Below are 21,872 nucleotides of genomic sequence, written 5' to 3' on the forward strand. Positions count from 1 at the left end.
GCATGAAGGAGCCAGCTGCAGAAAGATCAGGAACAGAAAGAGACCGGGCGACCTGGGGGCCGACAGACCGTGGCTCTCGCGGTCGTCGCGCGGCAGCAGACCTTTGGCCTGGAAGGTGCCGGGAAGGGGCATCCCGGGAGAGGCGCCCTTGACCGGCAGACGCCGAAGGAGTGGGACACTTCTCCGGCTGGGGAGGGGGAGCAGCGCCCATAGGAGAAAGTGTGGGAGCCGCAGGGGTGGGGGGAAGGAGAGGGGTCCGGGATGGGGGTAAGGAAGGGGGAGGAAGGGGTGAAGATGTAACCAAGGCGTAACTAGATGTCATGGACACAGGGTGGAGTCTTGCATATTTCTTACGGGCCTCTGTGTAGGTTAAACGATCGAGGGACTTATACTCCTGTATCTTTTTTTCCTTCTTATATACTGGGCAATCTGGTGAACGTGGAGAACGATTACCATGACAATTTACACAGACAGGAGGGGGAACACAGGGACTCCCCTCATGGAGTGGACGTCCACAGTCACCACAGAGAGGGGCCTGTGAACAGCGGGAAGACATGTGTCAAAAACGCAAGCACTTAAAAAACCTCATAGGAGGTGGGATGTATGGCTTCACATCACAGCAATAGACCATAATCTTAACTTTCTCAGGGAGGGTATCCCCTTCAAAGGCCAGGATAAAGGCACCAGTATCAATACGATTGTCTTTAGGACCCTTCTGAACACGCCGAACAAAGTGAACACCCCGCCGTCCGAGATTGTCCCGAAGTTCCTCATCAGTTTGAAGGATGAGGTCCCTGTGAAAAATCACACCTTGTACCATATTTAGAGACTAGTGGGGGGTAATGGACACAGGAATGGTGCCAAGATGGGTACAGGCACGAAGGGCCGCAGATTGGACAGCTGAAGCAGTTTTTATCAGCAACGAACCCGACCGCATCTTGCTCAGGGAGTCCACTTCGCCAAACTTGTCTTCAATGTGTTCCACAAAGAATAAAGGTTTGGTATTGGTGAAAGTATCTCCATCAGTCCTGGTGCAAACTAGGTAACGGGGGAAAGGTTTTGCCCCTAGCCGACGGGCCTGACCCTCTTCCCAGGGGGTAGCCATGGAATGGAAGGCCGAAGGGGCAAGAGAAGGAGCACTTGAGGAATCAGTTCCACACAGAGAGACGGCCGCAGAAGAACGGCCAGAGTTCTGGACCCGTATGCGTTTTATTTGCATAGCGTCCGCCCTGATACCACCCACTCCGATCAGGGGCTCTCCTCACGGGCACCACCCAGCCACAGTAAGGGCCGTCTGGCATGGCGGCCATTGCCGGGAGTTCCGATGCTCCAGGAGGACGAGCAACCACTCCAAGGCATGCATGAGGACGTCACAGCTCAGGTATCAGAAGTGTGATCCCTGTGTGTTCAGGGGGCTCAACCAAACGGGTATATAGCGACCCCACCACACGGGCTGGCTACCATGCTGGCTATGCACCCTAGCATAGCAGACAACGACGAGAAAGAAAAGATGGAATGTACTAGGAGGGCGCGTGTTGGAGACACTAGGTAAGGTGCTCTTCCCCAAATGGCTCACACTACGGAGGAGAAATTTTGTAATGGAGGTCAAACCCCAGAGGGGGACCAAGGAATGCCAAAAGGAGGAGATGATTATGGAACAAAGCCGAATTAGAAAACCAACAGAACCAGGAGGATAGCGGGGCCAACATTAACAAGGACACCAAGAGAGGGAGAGGAGAGGGCGAGGGGAAAGGAGCAAGGAGGGGAAGGGAAAGGAAAGGCAGCCCTGGAGAGAAAGAAGGCTGCAATGGCTCGGGGCCCCGTGCTCGCCACGCACGTATCCACAAAAGAGTTGTGGACCCCCTGGGGGGTACACTGCTTATGAGAAATATGGGTCAGTGACCTTCACCACAGGTGCAAGTTTGTCAAACTGCCTGCTGTGACCAGCTCATACGTTCTCATCTCAAAGAATGTTGAACCACAATGAAAAAAGATGGTCAGAAATCATGTTCATCAAAAATGTCTGCAGAGCCAGAAGCATTTGTTGTGCAAAAGCCTCTAAAAATCAGCACGATGACTTCCTTCTAGTCAGAATTACATTCACTTCAGTGTCAATATGAGTATGTCACAGTGATGGGAGGATGAACAGACTTGTTGAGACACACTTCCCCCACAATAAACTTAAGAAAATTGTTTATTTTAGAAACATTAGTATTCTTCCATTCCAACCCTAATGGCACATTTACACTCTTATAAATGTAGCTACAATGAAAAAGATGGTGAAGTAAAAAACATCTGTCATACTTTGGCTCTGAGCCTCTCACTACATCGTGTAATGTTCGTAGTCTAGTCTTACATCTTCCAGAGCTCAAATTGCGTCACATAGCTAGCTGAAACATTGATGATATAGATTGTGATGCTCCAAAGGTGGACTGTTGAGAAATTCAATTGCATCAAACAATCAGAGAGCTCACAATAGATGGCAAAATGCATGAACTTACTGTTAAACACTCTGTGACAAACGTGTTCCCGTACATGTAACAGAAGTAACAAAAACCCCTACTCTTGATCGACACCTGTATTATGGCAAATGATGAACAACAGGGATGCTGGTCACAGATGTTACATTCAAATTCAAAGATCAAATGCTATGAAGAATACTGGAAGCTGCAAAATAGGGTAAAGCAATACATTCAAAACGCCAAAATTAGGCAAGCTCAATTTATTGTGAGCAGGGAAAGAGCCCTACGATTCTGCCGAAAAATCTCCATAGAAAAGACTAAATCAGGAACTGTTATTCAGGTCCCATTTGACACATTATATGACTTTTTTTCTGCTCAAGTCACCCCCCATGTTGCAAAGAATTATCACACACAAGAATCACAGAACACTGAACTAACCCTGACATTTTCTACCTAAGGCATATTAAAATAAACACAATAAGAAAAACAATAATAAAACTCTCTTCTAAAGCAACAGGCAACAACTTGATCAGCATGGAAAACACTCAATGGGAAAGAATGAAAGTCCATGATCAGCTTTCGATTTCCAGAAAATTAGCATACTAACTGTCAAATCCAGAGACCCCAGAATATATTTTTCATAGTTGACTGAATAGTTACACAAATCCAACTTCTCTGACAATTATTAGTCTGGTTTTTGTCAACACCAATATATCATAGTACAGACTCTGCATTTATTATCGTAACTAATGACACGAAATATGTCACAAACAACCTCGAAGTCAAAGTATTGACTCTGCCAGATTTTAGCAAAGCACATAAACTCATTAACTTTACTATACAGCTCAGATCAATGTAACATCTGAAATTATCAGACAATGTGTTGAAGTGATTTGAAAGCTACCTGAGTAAAGAGACAGTAGTATGTTGCTTGTAGGAATAAAATCACTTGTTAAAAGCACTTTCTCACGAAGTGGTGTAACTTTGGGTGGTCACTTCAACTGGGCAGGAAGTACTGCAGGAAGACTTCCACTTACCTCTACTTCTCCATTAGTTGTGGAATGTATTCTAATAACATTTGAAATATAAACTTGTGCAAACACTCATTCTGGCAAATCTCCAGTATTGACATGATAACCCGACATGGCATGAGCAGTGGAAACTGCAGACGGTTAGAATTAATCATGAATACTTGAGGGTGTTACACTTGTAACACTTTTCTATCTGATCGTGTCAGTGCTTCACACACTCAGTGGGGACAGATGTGGCCAGAAGAGTAGTGATACTATTGCGCAATATGTCTACTTCGTCAGCTCCTCAGTACACATGCATCCCAGTATCTCGCATCAGAGGTTGAGTACCTGTCATCTCTTCCTGTTGTTGCTGTTCGCCTCTTCCAAAAAGCTGCCCTGCAGTCTGAGCTAAATCTATGCTTTTAAGGAAAAAACTGTAGTGCTTCATCTTCGCAACCTCGAACTTTTTCCCTGTAGAAATACGGCCAGTTTTTCTTTCTGTCAAAATGTGAAAACACTGTTAACATCTTCATATATTCCACTCTTCATTTCTCATCCAGTTGTGGCACTCTCTTCATTACTCATGCTGTGTATTATCACCACATTTCTCTTCCCCTATCCCTCCCTCTTCTCTCACATTCATTGCTGGAAATTCACTGGGTCACACAAACCTACTGATACCAAATGTCACATTTGTCCCATAACATAACTGGCATATGGTGAGTGACTTATGTCCACAAAAAGTATATGAATGGAACAGTTATAGTATTCATTTTGTGGCCTGTATTAGTTTTTGGAATGTAGGTTGTACTTATGCACCTGTCTTTAGTGGAGGATGGGAGCTGACAGTACGATCATGAGTTAGCAAAACCAACAAGTACGAATATGTAATCATAGATGCACACTGATCTGTATTGTATCCCAAGGACTGGGTTGTGTAGAAAAGTAACAAGTTCGTTGAGTGTTGACAATGTTGTGTCAAACACTTCATTTAATCCAATTCACTCAGTTTAATTGTACATGTCTGTAATTTGTCTTTGATGGTTTACTTTTTTCAATTATAGCTACTACTGTTTCCACTATTTGTGTTACACGCTGCTGCTCATTAAGAGTGTAACATTGGGAAGGATGGTAAATAAGGAAATTTTACTTACAATATTAGAGAAGGAAACTAACCTAACCTAACCTAACCTAACCTAACCGCTGCTCACCATATAGCAGAGATGCTGAGTCGCGATAGGGACAACGAAAAGATTCATACACTTATAGCTTTGGCCATTAAGGCGTTCGTGAGCAATAGACACACACACACACACACACACACACACACACACACACACACACACACACAAATCCACCTTGCACACACGTGTTGTGCCACTTTCTGTTGTGCCTATCGTGACTCAGTATCTCCACTATATGGTGAGTAGCAACTTTCCTTCTCTAATATTGTCACATTCCATGCTGGATTTTCCATTGTTTGAAATTTTACTTAATGTGCATATAGAGTACAGCAGGGCCAGTACATGACCCATGTGGTAAATGATTTGGGCACACAATAGATGCACAATTCAGTGCACAGAGCAGCCTCCCTGACAGCAGCAGTGGTTCTAATCCAGACAGGCATAGAGTCAAATTGACCTCAGGTGACACGTATGGGTATACTCTTAGCATGTCTTATATGACTGCCTTATTAGGCCACTATAATCAACAGGTGACTTGGTAATTTTTGAAAAGTGGTATGTCAATTTTGGCGCCCTGATAAAGTGGTGATATAAAACTTGAAACTTCCTGGCAGATTAAAACTGTGTGCCCGACCGAGACTCGAACTCGGGACCTTTGCCTTTCGCAGGCAAGTGCTGCAGATACTGGCAGAAGTAAAGCTGTGAGTACCGGGCGTGAGTCGTGCTTCGGTAGCTCAGTTGGTGGAGCACTTGCCCGCGAAAGGCAAAGGTCCCGAGTTCGAGTCTCGGTCGGGCACACAGTTTTAATCTGCCAGGAAGTTTCATATCAGCGCACACTCCGCTGCAGAGTGAAAATCTCATTCGGGATATAAAACTTAATCAGAGGCTACATAACGGTCACTGGCCTCAGACTGATTTATGTCACAGCTGGAGCAGGTACTTCAGTATTGTTTTGTATCACTTCAGCTCTATGTCAATATTCGTCAACTGTATTATCCCATCATCTTTCGGGTATATTCATGGGACAGCAATAACCATAACAGCAGGTGACTGGTGTTATGCCAGTCTCTGGGCAATCCACAACCAGATGTTTTCAAATAGCATAAGTGTTTGACACAAATATTTACGTGTAAACTGTCAGAGAAGTGAGAGCTGTGGAGAGTGCAGAGAGATCATTCCAGATAGTCTATTGTACAATGGTGTCAAGAATACATTTTACTGGTCGAGGTGAGTGACTGAAAATGGAGAATTGAAGACTATAAGTGAATCCATTGCGCAGAAATAAATGGACAGTAGGCAAAGAATCTTACTGAGCAATCCAATTAAAGCAACAGTAGCATGGAATATAACTGGTAAAAAGTCACATACAGTCTCAGAGGAACTACAGTATGTATGGTGCAATTATTCATCTGTAGAAGAAATCGTCAGTAGCGAATTAGTTTGCCAAAACGGATTTGTTTCAAACTACAATTTTTCTCTACAATAATTTTGTAACGTACCTCTGAAAGTGTATTAAAAGTAATAAATGCCGTTACAGTGCATCAGACATCATTATGTTATCTGTCAGATAGTAACTGGAAATATTTCCACTTCACCTACCTACATTTAAGCATTCCTATTAAATGTGATATACAGGAGGAAAATAATTGCTGTAATGAAGAGAAAGAGAAACAGAGAGAGTGGAACATGCTCATATCACAACTACAGGTCATGTGCCATGTACTTTTAATAGCTGTGTAAAAAGTACAGAGTATAAAAACTGTCTTCTGAAGCAACAGGCAACAACTTGATCAGCATGGAAAACACTCAATGGGAAAGAATGAAAATCCATGATCAGCTTTCGATTACCAGCAAATTAGCATACTAACTGTCACATCCAGAGACCCAAGAATATATTTTTCATGGTTGACTTAAAATCAGGAGAATGTCTATCACAAAGTTGTTGCAATTAGTTGGTTAAGACAGTTGTGAATTTCAGAACTTGTTCCTGTGTACATGACAAGAGTAAATGTTTTTGGTTGACTTCACATTTAGAAATAAAGCTGTGAATATAAGGTACACTTCTATCACTCACTTTACAAAATGTAATACTGTTGTTGGTTCTAACAGTGGAGCAGATGTGATTAAGAAAAGACAGTTAGTCAATATTTTGTATTTTGTTCATTAAATGGAACAATTAATCTTTGTATTGTTTATCCAAGCTCTTTTGCTTCCTCATTATGGTGTAATATAGGATTGTGGTATTAGGGAAACATGATTGATTAGTAATTTACAGAGAGACTTAGAACTAATTGTAGTCAGTGTAATTCTAAAGTTAAGCATTAGTACAAGTTACATACTGTAGACAGCTTTGCAAGCAAAAGGGGAACTTGTACTTTAGCTTTGGACTTTGTGGAACATGAAAGAGACAACATTATGGCTGCACATTACCAATGAGTAGTTATCTTCAATATTAAAATATAATTTCTGCTGTTATTGAAGTTATGTGTAGCAAAGTAACACACAAGTCACTGAATAGATGTTTCACATCTTAACAATATTATGAAAAGGATAGTTGGTACTCACCATATAACAAGATGCTGAGTCGCAGATAGATACAACAAAAAGACCATCAGAATATGAGCTTTTGGCCAACAATGCCTTCGTTGAAAATAGACAAAACACGTGCGCACGCGCGCGCGCACACACACACACACACACACACACACACACACAAAAGAAGTCTTTGGCTGCTGTGGCCCAAAGTGAGACTGCACAAGGATTGCAATGAAACAGAAGAGACAAAGGTCACAAATGAATGTATCATAGAATTAATTGAAATATGGAAAAGTTTGAAGGAAAATACAGTGGAAGTGTTTACAAATGGGGAAGGTGAGGACAAAGTAGAAAGCAAGGTAGACAAGGCAGGGAAAGAAAGAGAGACTATGAGAAATGACAAAGAGAGCAGTGGTGAAAGATGGGAAGGAGAGTTTGAATAGTGTGTTTAGAATGAGTCTATGATGCAAGAGGTTGTGGCTGAAGATGAGACAGCCAATGAAGAACCAGATGACAGCTTGGGTATTGCATAACTATTTAGCACCTTTCATGATAACTGTGCACAAACAGAAGAGGAAGTTCGTATATTTGTGGTTTATAAGAGGGATGATATGATATGCGAACAAGAAATAAGGCAAGACGTGAAGTGTAAGTAAAAGATCTGAATGCTATAATGAAAAGGACTGAAGATTTATTACCATGAAAGAAAGTTGTGCAAAAATTGGAAAAGTGAACTGCTTGATATGGAGGCAGGATTTTTGAAATATCAGGAGAGTGGTGAACGGAAAAAAAGCAGATATGAAAGAACAAAAGAATGAGATGGGTTAAGGAGCAAAAAAGATGAGGATGAAGATAAAATTTTAGGGAAGCCAGATGAAAATATCAAGTGATGTACAGAATGAAAATTCCAGTGAATATGAGGAGGATGAAATTACTACACATTGGTCATACTCGACAAATAGCAACACTGTCAACTGAAGGAACTATGAAAAATGATCTATTGCAGGATGAAATGAATGAAGGAAATGATAAGATGTCTGCCATCTCGTTACTTATAAATTCCTTTAAAGTTACTCCACAAATTCATAGCTATGTATAGATGTTTGTAAACATGCTCATGTAGGCATGTCCATGATATGTCCAAGCAAAGCTAATGCACTCCATTCCACAGTTCCCTGGTGCTTTAACTTCCACACACAATGGGATGTAACTTTACACTCTAATTAGATGATGCATCGACAGCAACAATTCTTTTTATGCTTTCACTAAGTATAAAAATTATTTTCAGTCTTTTATTAATAAAACATGCAATATGCCATTTTCAAACATGCCAGGAAGTGAATCTTACTAGAGATACAGCATTCCGATACTTTTAATGTATTGAACTGTACAGTTTTTATAATCTTGACAAGCCAATTTTTCTCACAATGTTATTGGGCACATAAATTTTTAAATCTATCTGACTTTTACTTTTTTTTATCATTTGACATTGTTTCCCTGTGTCACAACATAAACTTTATATACTGTCTGTATTCATATTGTACGTATGTAAGCCTTGATTTGTCATCTTTTATTACGTACAGCTGTCACTTTTAACACACTAGCAGAGCAGCAAGTTACATATTTAGCTTTTTCAGCATTTTCCCATAGTTTAAGTCTTAAATTCCATGTTTGATTTTGTATTTAAGGAGTGTAACTCGGGGTTTTAGTCAATGTAAAGCATAGATTGGCACAGTCTGTTGCACAGTTGTCATTTCTTTTGAAGGTGAGCTATAAAGCTCAGTAAGGAGTCAGCCCTGTCGCTGATACTTCAGGACAGAAGCAAGTTGCATATTTAGTTTTCTGTGTGTGCTTTTATAGTTAATACTTCTTAAGTGAGTAATACTAGGATGGATAGGATGTATGCTTGATGCATGTGGATGCAGTAGGGGCTGACTGAACTTCAGCAACAGCTGAAGCAACCTTTTTTTTAGCCACAGTCAGCCATCTTCAGGCTGGTGCCTTGGGGTGCGGCACTGGCAGATTATCTGATGTGTTGCATGGGATTCCTCAGGTGTCACCCATTTTACCCACGGGCTCTACTGCCAAGGAACCTAACAATGTATCAAACGTGGGGTCTGCCATCACTGTGGAGGGACTGGTGGGTCATAATGCATCTACATCTCTCAAGGCAGAGAGACTACATGGATCCCATCTGGCATCACACGAGAGTGTATACCTGTCCCTTTTTCCCCCTAAGGTAAGTCTTTCCGCTCCCGGCATTGGAATGACTCCTTACCCTCTCCCTTAAAACCCACATCCTTTCGTCTTTCCCTCTCCTTCCTTCTTTCCTGATGAAGCAACCTTGGGTTGCGAAAGCTTGAAATTTGTGTGTGTGTTTGTGTGGTGTTTATTGTGTCTATCAACAGACTGGTCTGTATATGTGTGGATGGATATGTGTGTGTGTGCGAGTGTATACCCGTCCTTTTTTCCCCATAAGGTAAGTCTTTCCGCTCCCGGGACTGGAATGACTCCTTACCCTCTCCCTTAAAACCCACATCCTTTCGTCTTTCCCTCTCCTTCCCTCTTTCCTGACGAGGCAACAGTTTGTTGCGAAAGCTTGAATTTTGTGTGTATGTTTGTGTTCGTTTGTGTGTCTGTCGACCTGCCAGCACTTTCATTTGGTAAGTCACATCATCTTTGTTTTTAGGTATATATATATATATATATATATATATATATATATATATATATATATATATAATAGAGGGAAACATTCCACGTGGGAAAAATATATTTAAAAAGAAAGATGATGAGACTTACCCAACAAAAGCGCTGGCAGGTCGATAGACACACAAATAAACACAAACATACACACAAAACTCAAGCTTTCGCAACAAACTGTTGCCTCATCAGGAAAGAGGGAAGGAGAGGGAAAGACGAAAGGATATGGGTTTTAAGGGAGAGGGTAAGGAGTCATTCCAATCCCGGGAGCGGAAAGACTTACCTTAGGGGGAAAAAAGGACAGGTATACACTCGCACACACACACATATCCATCCATACATACAAGACACAAGCAGCTGCTTGTGTCTTGTATGTATGGATGGATATGTGTGTGTGTGCGAGTGTATACCTGTCCTTTTTTCCCCCTAAGGTAAGTCTTTCCGCTCCCGGGATTGGAATGACTCCTTACCCTCTCCCTTAAAACCCATATCCTTTCGTCTTTCCCTCTCCTTCCCTCTTTCCTGATGAGGCAACAGTTTGTTGCGAAAGCTTGAGTTTTGTGTGTATGTTTGTGTTTATTTGTGTGTCTATCGACCTGCCAGCGCTTTTGTTGGGTAAGTCTCATCATCTTTCTTTTTAAATATATATATATATATATATATATCAGTGCATTTATAACTTACTTCTTCTTGTTGGCTGAATAACTGCGTAAATGACATTCAACACTTTCATTCACTAGTTTTGGTACTGGAGATACTTTCAGTGATTCTAGCCTCTTAAGACAATTCTTCCTAAGATCATTTAGTTCTTCATCCCATCTGCACAGTTGATATTCAATGCTTTTTAATGTCTTCAGCCTGTAACAAAAGGTGAAATGAGATTACTACAAATACTATTTTGTGCACATTCAGAGTGTTTTCATGAATTTAATAATAATAATAATAATAATAACAAAGGTTACACTTCTATGTTTCTTGTGTTCCAGTGAGGTTAAGAGCTCCAAAAATATCAGTATTTATCTGATCTATAGCTTACAAACTGCTTTTATTTATAGCAGATGGACTGTAAGTACAGTCCACACTCTGCCACAGAAATTATGGATATAATTAACTACGAATACCAACAGCTTCTGCAGAATATTAATAGCTCAACAAAATTATAGGTACTGGAAAGATACACATGCATGAACAATCATACATTTATCACATAATAACATACTTAGTTATCCTTAACTCACGTTTTGGAAAGTTCTCTTGACAGAATGTACCATTTTTTTAACGCATCAATCATATTACAGAAAACAGAAATATCAAAATATTGTTAACTGCTATTTCCGGTATCCGAATCAGTGTGATTTTGCAGTTCACCTTAGTTCTCTTTGTGGATGATTCAACTATTTTAATGAAGCTCATATCTTCGAATTAATAAGATGCCTTAGCTCCGATTTGAAGTACACAATTTCGGCTGTATGAGAATTTACTTTGCATACTTCCATTCATGCCAGAGCTCACTAAGCACCTAATGTGGCAAAGTTTTCAGATTGACTCATGTAAATTTCTGTGGGGCAGTTCCTCCTAGCCTGCTGAAGTTGATCATGACACGAAATTTAAAATTATTGTTTTATATTTATTTACATATCATTAGCAGTGTAACATAATAATTTTTTATAATGTTTAGTGATTAAGTTGTATTCCACTCAAATAAAATGTATAGCTTTGTCTTCTTTCCACATCCCAAGAGATGCTTCTTCACAGGATCCACATAATGCAACTTATTAATGTAACAGATAAACTTTAAACACACAAAAATGTAAACAATTTTGTTTAACTTTGTTGCAATTATGTACTGTACAGAGCTGATCACAGTATGAAGGGGTGCTCAAAAAGTTTCTGTTCGAAGGCCATACGGTCTAGAATTGTTATACCAATACGGCAAAATTCCTGTGAGCACTGAGGCAATCATTCCACCAATGCACCAAGTTGAAGATACCTGTTTGGTAAAATACCATGTCCTGCTGCATGATGAAGTCCGTAACTGCTTGATGCACATCCTCAGCTGACACGAATCTTCAACTCTTCAAGGTCTTTTTAAGGGACCAAAGGACAGATAATCGCATGGCGAGAGATCAGGACAGGATGGCACATGCTTGAGTGTCTCCCACTTGAATTGGCATAACTTCTGCATTACAACATTTGTGATACAGAAGCGCCGTGTCGAATGCAACCAGCACCATGCCACAACAGCATTTTTTGACAGGCATGTTGCCCCATACATAGTCTTCTATTCCGATGGCTGTCTGCTGATGTTTGTCCTTTGGCAGCCCAAGAAAAGAATAACAGTATGTTGGTCCTGTTTGGACATAACGTCACCATACGAGGTCCGTTCAAAAATTCCGGAACGTTCATAATTTTGCGCATATGGTGTGTTGGAATGAAATGCGGCTGGCATGCCACACCTGCATTTGCATGCATGCATGAGTGTGTGTGTGTGTGTGTGTGTGTGTGTGTGTGTGTGTGTGTGTGTGTGTGTGTATGTGTGTGTGTGTGGTCTACTGTTGACAAAGGCCTTCTCTCTCTCTCTCTCTCTCTCGTATAGAAGAAACTGCTTATTAGGAATGGCTAGTATCTGAGTATGTTTTCCAAACCTATATCATAAAATCTGTAGACACAATTAACGAAACTGCAGACTATCAGAGAAGTAATTAAAAAAAAATCTTATCATGCAGAGAGGATATCCATTTTACCTTTCCAGCACTGATTTTGCTTCAAATTTGGTCATTTTATCAACAAGATCATTCCTCACACGACTAACAAACTCATCTTCATGCCCTTCTACAATAACGTATTGTATAAGAACTTCCCACCATTCACCCCTGGCCATTGATAAATCCTTGGCACATTCCTCCACGTCTTTAGACAGTGAATCAAGCTGTTCATAAGCTGCCTCACCCTGAAACAATTTTTCTTAAATTCACTTTTTATTGCAACAGGAAGACTTACCTCTATAGGCTAAATATAACTGTAGAAAATATGATAGTCTGTGCCACAGACAATGTAATCATATTGTATGTAACACCTCTAAACAAACAGTAATAGCACCCATTAGCATGCGATTATCATTATTAGCCTGAACTATTGAAATAACTATGGTACAGATTGAACGAGTTCTCAGGAATGCATGTGAAATAGATACATATTACTGTGATAAAAACAAAGAAACTGTCACACTGAAAGAGGCAAATTAAATTTTTTAAAGGTCAGTGACAGTTACAGAACAGTTTATTTACAAAAAGCATACAAAGTGCAGAATTTTCTATGAACGTAGGGAATGGGACAATAGGCATAGTTTCCTATTTCTAAGTACTGACATTTAAGAGTACGGAAGAAATTTGCCAATATATTTTGTTCCTTGTTTTAAGATAAGGATGCAAATAACAGATTTATGGCACACAGTAAATAATGTAATAAGAAGCAACAAAAGAGTGAAATGGATGAGACTGAACTAAACACCTTGATACAGAAATAAAATCCAGTGAAAAAGGATTACAAGAAAAAAAAGAGAGCAAAGGACAACTAAATCAAAAGAACATCTGCTTCAAAATGTATAGGAATAAAAAAATAATTTAGTAATTTTACATAAGGTGGAAAACAGAAATTTAATTTCAATAGGGTAAATGGTATGAGACTGCAGAAATGTAAGGCACAGTAAAAACTTATTCTTTATTAATGATGAATTTAACTGCCAAACCTGAGAGTCTCTTTTACTTATGTATTCCTCTTCAACAGTCTTGCACTGAGCACGTAAATCTTCACATGTCAGATTGAGAGAGCTAACATGCTGATGCTGTTCCAAAATTTCTGCGAAGTTATGTAATGTGTGGATCATCTGAAACAGTTCACAAAACATTAATGTATTAATAGAATGAAATTTTCACTCTACAGCGGAGTGTGCGCTGATATGAAACTTCCTGGCAGATTAAAACTGTGTACTGGACCGAGACTCAAACTCCCGAGTTCGAGTCTCGGTCCGGCACACAGTTTTAATCTGCCAGGAAGTTTCATTAATGTATTTACAAAATTAAATAAATGTATTACCTGACAAATTTAACACAAAAAGAAATAAAACTCAGCTGCTTTATATTACGATTACGAGTACCCACTTTTAAGATAATTTTGTTACTCCATTCATCACGTTTATTCTCGGTTCTGTTTATTTCAGGTCAATCAATAGACTATTTTTATACTAGTTATCTACACTATTTATATTTGAAATGATAGAAACAATGGAAAATCCAAGATGGAATGCAACAATGTAACTCATCCATCCCTACACAACCCCTGCTCCCAACCCCTTACCTCATGGCTCGTATCCCTGTGATAAACCTAGATGCAAGACCTGTCCATACATCCTCCTCTGGTCACAAACATCACCTATCCCAACAAAGGCAGGGCTACCTGTGAAACCAGTAATGTGAACTACAAGCTAAGCTGCAACCACTGTGCTGCATTCTATGTGGGCATGACAACCAACAAGCTCTCTGTCTGCATGAATGGTCACTGACAAACTGTGGCCAAGAAGCAACTGGACCACCCCATTGCTGAGCATGCCACCCAACACAACATTCTTCATTTTAATGACTGTTTCACAGCCTGTGTCATATGGATCCTTCCCACCAACACCAGCTTTTCTAAACTCCTCAAGTGGGAACTCTCCCTGCAATACATCCTACATTCCTGTAGCCCTCCTGACCAACCTCCGTTAGTATTGTCCCCACCCATCTAGCCCCTTCCCTGTTCCCATTCCAGCACTAAACAGCCCTCTATTCCACCAACACATCCAAGCTTTTTTCTTCTCTCCTTCTCTGCTACCCCTTCCCCTCCCAACTGCATCTAGCTGCCCTACCCTCTCTCCACCTCGTCCCTACATGCTCCCAAGCAACATTTCACCACCCCCTACCCCTAGCCTGCCATCCCTCCCCCTCCCCGCCCCACCCCAGCCTCCTCCTTATCTCCACCCAGTTGCCTCTCCCATTATGCACTACTGCTGCTGCTGCTGCTGCTTGTAGTTGGATTCAGCTGCCAGAGATTGTGGTCATGTGTGTGTGAGTATCGTTTGCGTGAGTGTGAGTGTGTGTGTGTGTGTGTGTGTGTGTGTGTGTGTGTGTCATCTATTTTTGACAAAGGCCTTGTTGGCCGAACCTAATTTTGTGACAGTCTTTTGGTTGTGTCTATCTGCGACTCAGCATCTCCACTATATGGTGAGTTGCAACTATACTTTTCATAATATTGCTAATTATACAATAATCACAAAATTTTAACTAAAAAGTAAAATATTGACAAGCAGTCCTTTAATAAAATCTTCCCAGGTTTAAAGCTGCACCAAGTGGTTAACTGCCCACGAGCTTTCAGCAGAGATCTCATCTGCCACTGTCAATAGGCTGTCTGTCATCTGAATTCTGCTGCCATATTTAAACAGCCGTGCCACCGTCAGTGATGCAATTGGTGCCTGGTCCTGCACCATATGTGGCAATGTTTTCGTGGCACAAACCCGGCACCTGTTTCAACACCCCAATCACAGTATCCCAGGCCATACTCAGATGCAATCCACTGTCTTTATTGAGAATGTTATCTGATATTTTGATGTCTATTGCTACATGTACTACTCTATGCCAATCCATTGGTCCATTTAATAACAGAAGTATTGTCAAATGCAATTTGGTGTCCATTTTCCAATGCATGCTCCGCTAAAACTGGTTTTTCAGGATAGTGTAAGCAGAAACATCTTCCATGTTCTATACGAACCTGTTCAATAGGGCAGAAACTCTAACAGACATGAAACTGCCCTTAACCACACAGTATTTTGAATATTCACAGGCTTCATTAGTTGCTGGATCTTTGCTGAAGACATGAACTCATTGTTAAATATCTTTCAATTCAGCAGCTATCAGATGTTTGAGTGGTTGCAACTGAGTGATACAGGTCAATAAAAAACAAACAAGATTTCTTACACCACTGTTTCTTTCCCACCTTTTTGAGAGTCATCTGAGAAGGAAAAATTATTACATTACGTATATTCTACTAAAAGCTTGCTGGGTACACAGTAAGTCTTTAGCACTTTTTTCTTAAGCTTCTGGGATGATGAAAAATGACGGCAAATAATGTATGGTGACCTTGGCCTTTCGCTGCACACTTCTCTTAGCAGTTTGGATATTTCTAGCTCGCTACCACCATCTGCTACGGCAGTGAGTTTCTTAATTCATGTGTTTCCTTCTGCCCCAAGGTGTTGATTCTGCCATGTGATGAGATGCCTGCCTTCTATGGTTGCTGCCTACCAGTGCATGTCGAACATCACCATCGGCTTAAGCCCCATGCTGCAATGGATGCACCATGCGGCAACATGCTTCATTTCAAGATGCTTCTCATTAAGTTGTAAGACTCAACCATGCTGTGTCTACATCTGCTACATGGCCTGGCATGTAAATCGACGTTTCACACCAAAAGACATTTTGACTGGCAAGTGTTAATGCCAAAGTGACTGTTATGTGAAATCCACCCATCACTATAGGCATGTTTGTGTGCTAACCACATGCCTTTGGCTGTGATCTTGTCCAGACCATTTCTTCTACAAGGGATGATTAATTCCGTGCCTCACATCACTAAAATTTGGAGTTGTGCTGGTGATACTTGGGGTGAGGTTCGGTTTCTGCTATTCCTACCGTGCTGCACCTTTATATGGTGCCACCACATTGGCTAGTGACTCTCTCTGATAGCTGTACTTTCTAAGACAGTTTCATGTTTCTCTTTTGTAGTAGTTTAGTCATTTAATAAATGTACTGTTTCTCAACAATGTGTGGAAATTACCTTTTGTGCAGTACCCATTATGTATTATTTCACAATTTTGTAAATAATTTCGTAAGTTAGCTAGGGAGACATTCCTAAACTGGTGTCCCAACAAAAACCTCAGTCAACTTAATTTTCTATTACAACATGTTGGCCACCTCATCCCATTAGTGTGCTTTTTGGCTCATGCATCCCACCAGCAACTTCCATTTCCGTGCTACAGACACTAGCATAATGAGCTATTTCTCTTGCATGTGTTTTCCCAGCCCCTTGTGCATCCAAGCGACCATGCCTTCTGCCACCGGTCCAACAGATGCCACTTCGTGAGTAGTTGCCACTCCAGTGCCACACAACATAATTGCTGAGCCGACTGTGCACCTTGTGGAATGACAATGCTGCAACACTGACTGGCACGCACAACTTGTGGTGGTGGAACCACCAGCACCCCAACACCCCATGCCAGACTCCATGCCAACACCCACATCTGTCCCTATGTATATCGCTGCCACCGTTTATACTGGCCTCGACGTCAGGACTCCAGCTACTGCCACCACTCTGTACGGCATACTACAGCTCACCTACTGCCCTTCAATCAGCAGGTCTGCACCTGTGGTTTTCATTGGTGAACCTCATCCTTGCTGGCTATGGCATCACTCACGATGCCACCAAGTTCGTTATGGCGATGAGCCAGGCTCGAGTTGACATATGTGATAAGAGGTCGATGATATCATCTTGTCATCCAAAGCCAGAGACTGCTACGAGAAACTGGCACTGTCTTGTAACACAACATAAATCGTCTGAAATGCAGTGTGTTGGGGTCCTTCTTTCCTTTGAGCAGTGTGGGGATCGGCAACCCTCGCAATTCCTACACCAACTTCGATGCCTGATGGAGCCACTTATGGTCTCCGACCATTTCCTATACAATATCTGGCTAACTCTCCTCCCAGCCCCAATAAGATCCCTTGCTCACTGACACTGCCAGACTCACTGACTGACAGTTTGAAGGAGTTGCTGGTCTCCCTGTCTGTCACTGCGCCAACCTCAACCCCAATGGTCACAGTCAGCTGGCCATCATTCTGCCAGCCACCCTGCCGCGAACTCTTCCTCGCCACTTAAGCACCACTAATGATGTCATTGGCTGCTCCCCCCCCCCCTCCCCGTGCTGGGCTGCAGCATAATGCCCAGCATCTGGGAGTAAATGACAGCCTTGACTGCCTCAGCAACATTGTGACAACTCTGCACGTGACCATGACCTATTTCGATTCCAACTGTTGCCGTCTGTGCAGCCGCAGCCATCAGCACAACAACAGCTACTGCCACCACAACTCTAGCCACCCTACCGACACCTCTCATGACACAGCCAGCCTCTGCTGGTACCACTAGCACTTCACCCTGATACTAAGAACTGTAAGGAGCCTTACTCTTGGCACAAAAACAGGAATGGCCACTGGGATTAGGTGTGCCCAGCTATTGCTCAGTCTCCAAGCACTAGTTCATCCGTGACACCTGCTTTGCAATGCCAATCCTGATCAACAATGGCTCCAAGTTGTCTGTCTTCCCAAGATGGGACCATGGCACAGCCTCTGTCATCCTCCTGATTGCACTGAATAACCTACAGTATACACCATTGCAGCCTCAACATTTGCCTACATTGATACCTGCCATGGCCATTCACCATAGCTGACATCCCAATGTTAGAGCAAACTTAAGCAGGTACTACTGCCTGCTCCAACATGGCCGGCCGATGGTTCACAAACAATGGTACAGGGAGGTCAATGAAATGCACCACTTGTTTTGCTGTTTTCTTCAATGTGAAGCAGGCATAAGCATCATTTTGCTCATATTCACGTGGACATCGTCAGCCCTCTACCTTCCTCTGATGGTTGCCGCTACCTCTTCACTATGATGGACAAATTCACCTGTTGGCTTGAGGAAATACAAATACCTAACTTCAATACTATCACAGCAGTCACTGCCTGCCTCTCTAAGAGGATAGCTCATTTCGGCTGCCCTTTCTCGTGCACTGACAGACATCTACGGGGCCATCCAGCTACAATCGGCATGGTGGAATGGCTCCACCATACCTCTGAGGCTGGCTTCGCCTGCCACAACAGCAAGTGAACTGCTGCCCTGCTGCTGGTAATTCTTGGTCTCTGCATCACTCGCAAGACTGGCCTTCAAACGTCTGCCACTGATCTTGTTTATGGCCAGTCCCTAGCAGTGCCAAGTGACTTCCTACAGACTGCCGACGTGCCTGTGGATGTCGTTATCCCTGAGTTCGTCACCAGCTTGCAGGACTGCATGACTTGCCTGTGGTCCACCTTACCATGCTGAACACAGAGCAATCATTCACAGCAACTTTGCTTCATGAACTCACATTATGCTAAGTATCAACGCTCACCAGAACCTCCCCACCACCTTCGTATGCATTACTACGGCCCCTACTGGTTCCTGATGGGGGCTCCAATATGTTTATCCTGCATCTTCACTGCATCCCTACCAGTGTTTCAGTCGATACACTGAAGCCTGTCTATACACTTCCTGATCTCACAATACACGGCCAGATTACCATCTTTGTTAAAACACCATAAGCCCATACCACTGCCGACATCGGCACCTCCATCGGCACAGTTGCCACTGCCGCTGACACCACCACCACTGGGCCAAGCACTCACATTACAGTCCCAAAGACACCGACCTATCACACTATGGCTCAGAACACCCTCCATACCATGCAGACACCACCATTGACCTACTGGCCGTAGACAACACAAGCACTAGGCTCCCCTGTGGCAGGACGGTCAAGCATCTAGCCCTCTACCTTTCCTGCAGCCTATGCCCGATACAGCAATTTCATCTCTGCCACTGTAAACAGCTGGTTAAACCCCTGACGCTGCATCACAGCCTCCGCAACTTCCATAACAGTGTTATTTCAAGTGTTCCCACTGCTGTACCCAGAACCTACCTTTACCCATTCTCATTCCAGAGGCAACAGTGATTCACGTCCACAGTGCCTGGCATGTGCGCTTTTAACTGTCAAATATGGCCAGCAGGTTGTCAACCCCTTCTCGCAATCAGCTGGCAGTGCCACTGTGCCCTAGCCTCTGCAGCTCTGTGCTGACAACTGTGTCCAGTGCCTGCCCACTCCCGTGTGTCTAGCTTTGGAATCAGAATGAGGCCGATCCGGCTGGCACTACTACCCCATGCGTAACCAGCTTACTTGCTGCTTGCACCCATTGCCGATACTCTGCTGCCACTCACTGCCGCACTACTGACAACCTGTTGACCTGTCCACATCACACATGTGGTCCTGCCATCCAGTATCTGCCTTCGTAGCATGACTGGCACCTGCAGTGTCGAGCCACAAACTGTGGCCTGACTGCTGATACAACACGACCCTCCACTAGCATCAGCCTTCACCTTAGCCACCATCCGAGCTTTGTTCTAGAGGGAGAAGGGGCAGACTGTGTGACGGACTTTCACAGAACATCTGTCTAAGCAGTTTCACACATTCCTCATTCGCTACAACCATCTGCTAAAACAACGAGTTTCTGACTTCGCGTGTTTACTTTCGCCCAAATCTGTCAGTTCTGTTGTATGAATGGATACCTGGCTTCTACGGTGACTAGCTGTGGGTACAGGACTATAGCTCAGTTCCTAGCGTTCCTTCTGCCGACATATCCTCACTCTCAGTCTTGATCTTCTCCTTGCAGCATCAACATCAAGTTAGGCCCCAGGCCACAGTGGACATGCCACACGGTGACATGCTTGTACCGAGATGCTTATCATGAAGTTTTAAGACTCATCCACATCACTCCATCTCTACACCACCTATTCAACCTGACTTGTAAATCAGTGTTTCGTGCCAAAAGACATTCCGACCGGTGAGTGTTAGTGCCTAAGCAAATGCTGTCTGAGGTCTGCCCGTCACTGCTGGTACACTCGTGTGCTAACCACTGAAATGAATCTGTACTTTTTTGATACCTGTGCAAAAGCAGACAAAATATAACTGTGTTAATTGAACCTCTCAATATTATTTTCAAACTACTGATATTTCTTGCCATTTGATAAACATATTTTCACCGTTAATTTGTGGACCCCTTTGGGTTATTTACTGACTCTGTTTTGGAATTTCATATATGCTTAGTAGTGCTTTTTTATAATGTCAGCCGTAACTGAAAATGCTGCCATGTGTGAAATCAGATTTATGATTCGTTTTCTAAATGCAAAGAAAGTTAAACCAACGGAAATTCATCAGCAAATCTGTGAGGTTTACGGACAAAATGCTACGAGTGATTTAATGGTTAGAAGATGGGTCAGACTGGTCAACGAAGGATGTGATCAAGTGCAAGATGAAGAACGAAGTGGATGCCCGTCTGTGGTTACTGAAGAACTGGTTCACACAACTGAAGGGAAGATTAAGCACAACCATAAGTTTACACTTAGTGCCCTTGCTATGGAAGTTCCGCAAATCTCGTGATCACTAATTCATGAAATTGTTACCGAAAAATGGAAATTTCGAAAACTTTGCTCACATTGGGTACCCAAAATTCTTACTGAACAACACAAGAAACAACAGATGGGCAGTGCACTTCAGTTTTTGACATGCTACAATGAAGATGGCTACGGTTTTCTTTCTCGGATAGTCACAGGGGATGACTCTTGGGTATCGTACAACCCCCCTGAAACCAAATGGCAATCAATGGAATGGAGGCACACTTCATCCCCAACAAAGGTTCAGCCTAAGCAAATCTTGACACCTCAAAAAGTCATATGCACTATATTTTAGGACAGAAAAGGCATTTTGATGATTGCTTTCTTACCACAAGGCCAACCAATCAACGCACACGGTTACTGCGAGACTATTAAGAAATTGCGACGCGCAATACAGAACAAGTGCTGAGGATTACTGTCAAAAGGTGTTGTTTTTTTCCATGACAATGGCCGACCTCACACGGCAAATGTGACCAAACAACTCTTACGGGAATTTCACTGAGACGCGTTTCATCATTCTCCGTAAAGCCTGGACCTCGCTCCTAGTCACCTTCAGCTCTTCTTAAACCTAAAATCTGTCCTCGGTGGTCAACACTTCAACGATGATGACAAGCTGAAAGAACATGTTACCACACGGTTGA

The 21,872-nt window shown here is 42.4% G+C and overlaps 1 protein-coding gene across 1 annotated transcript in view; it reads right to left on the reverse strand.

Moving 5' to 3' along the window:
• Nucleotides 1-21,872, reverse strand: part of LOC126094617 (E3 ubiquitin-protein ligase SHPRH) — a 275,624-nt gene that overhangs the window by 73,402 nt on the left and 180,350 nt on the right. Inside the window, exons 13-15 of the mRNA XM_049909097.1 lie at nucleotides 13,646-13,783; nucleotides 12,642-12,847; nucleotides 10,582-10,755 (exon numbers count right to left, since the gene is read on the reverse strand). Of these exons, the coding sequence (XP_049765054.1) occupies nucleotides 10,582-10,755; nucleotides 12,642-12,847; nucleotides 13,646-13,783 (518 nt within the window). The remainder of the gene's footprint in view (nucleotides 1-10,581; nucleotides 10,756-12,641; nucleotides 12,848-13,645; nucleotides 13,784-21,872) is intronic.

The sequence above is a fragment of the Schistocerca cancellata genome, chromosome 8 (assembly GCF_023864275.1).
Source record: "Schistocerca cancellata isolate TAMUIC-IGC-003103 chromosome 8, iqSchCanc2.1, whole genome shotgun sequence".
NCBI classification, from domain to species: Eukaryota; Metazoa; Arthropoda; class Insecta; order Orthoptera; family Acrididae; genus Schistocerca; species Schistocerca cancellata.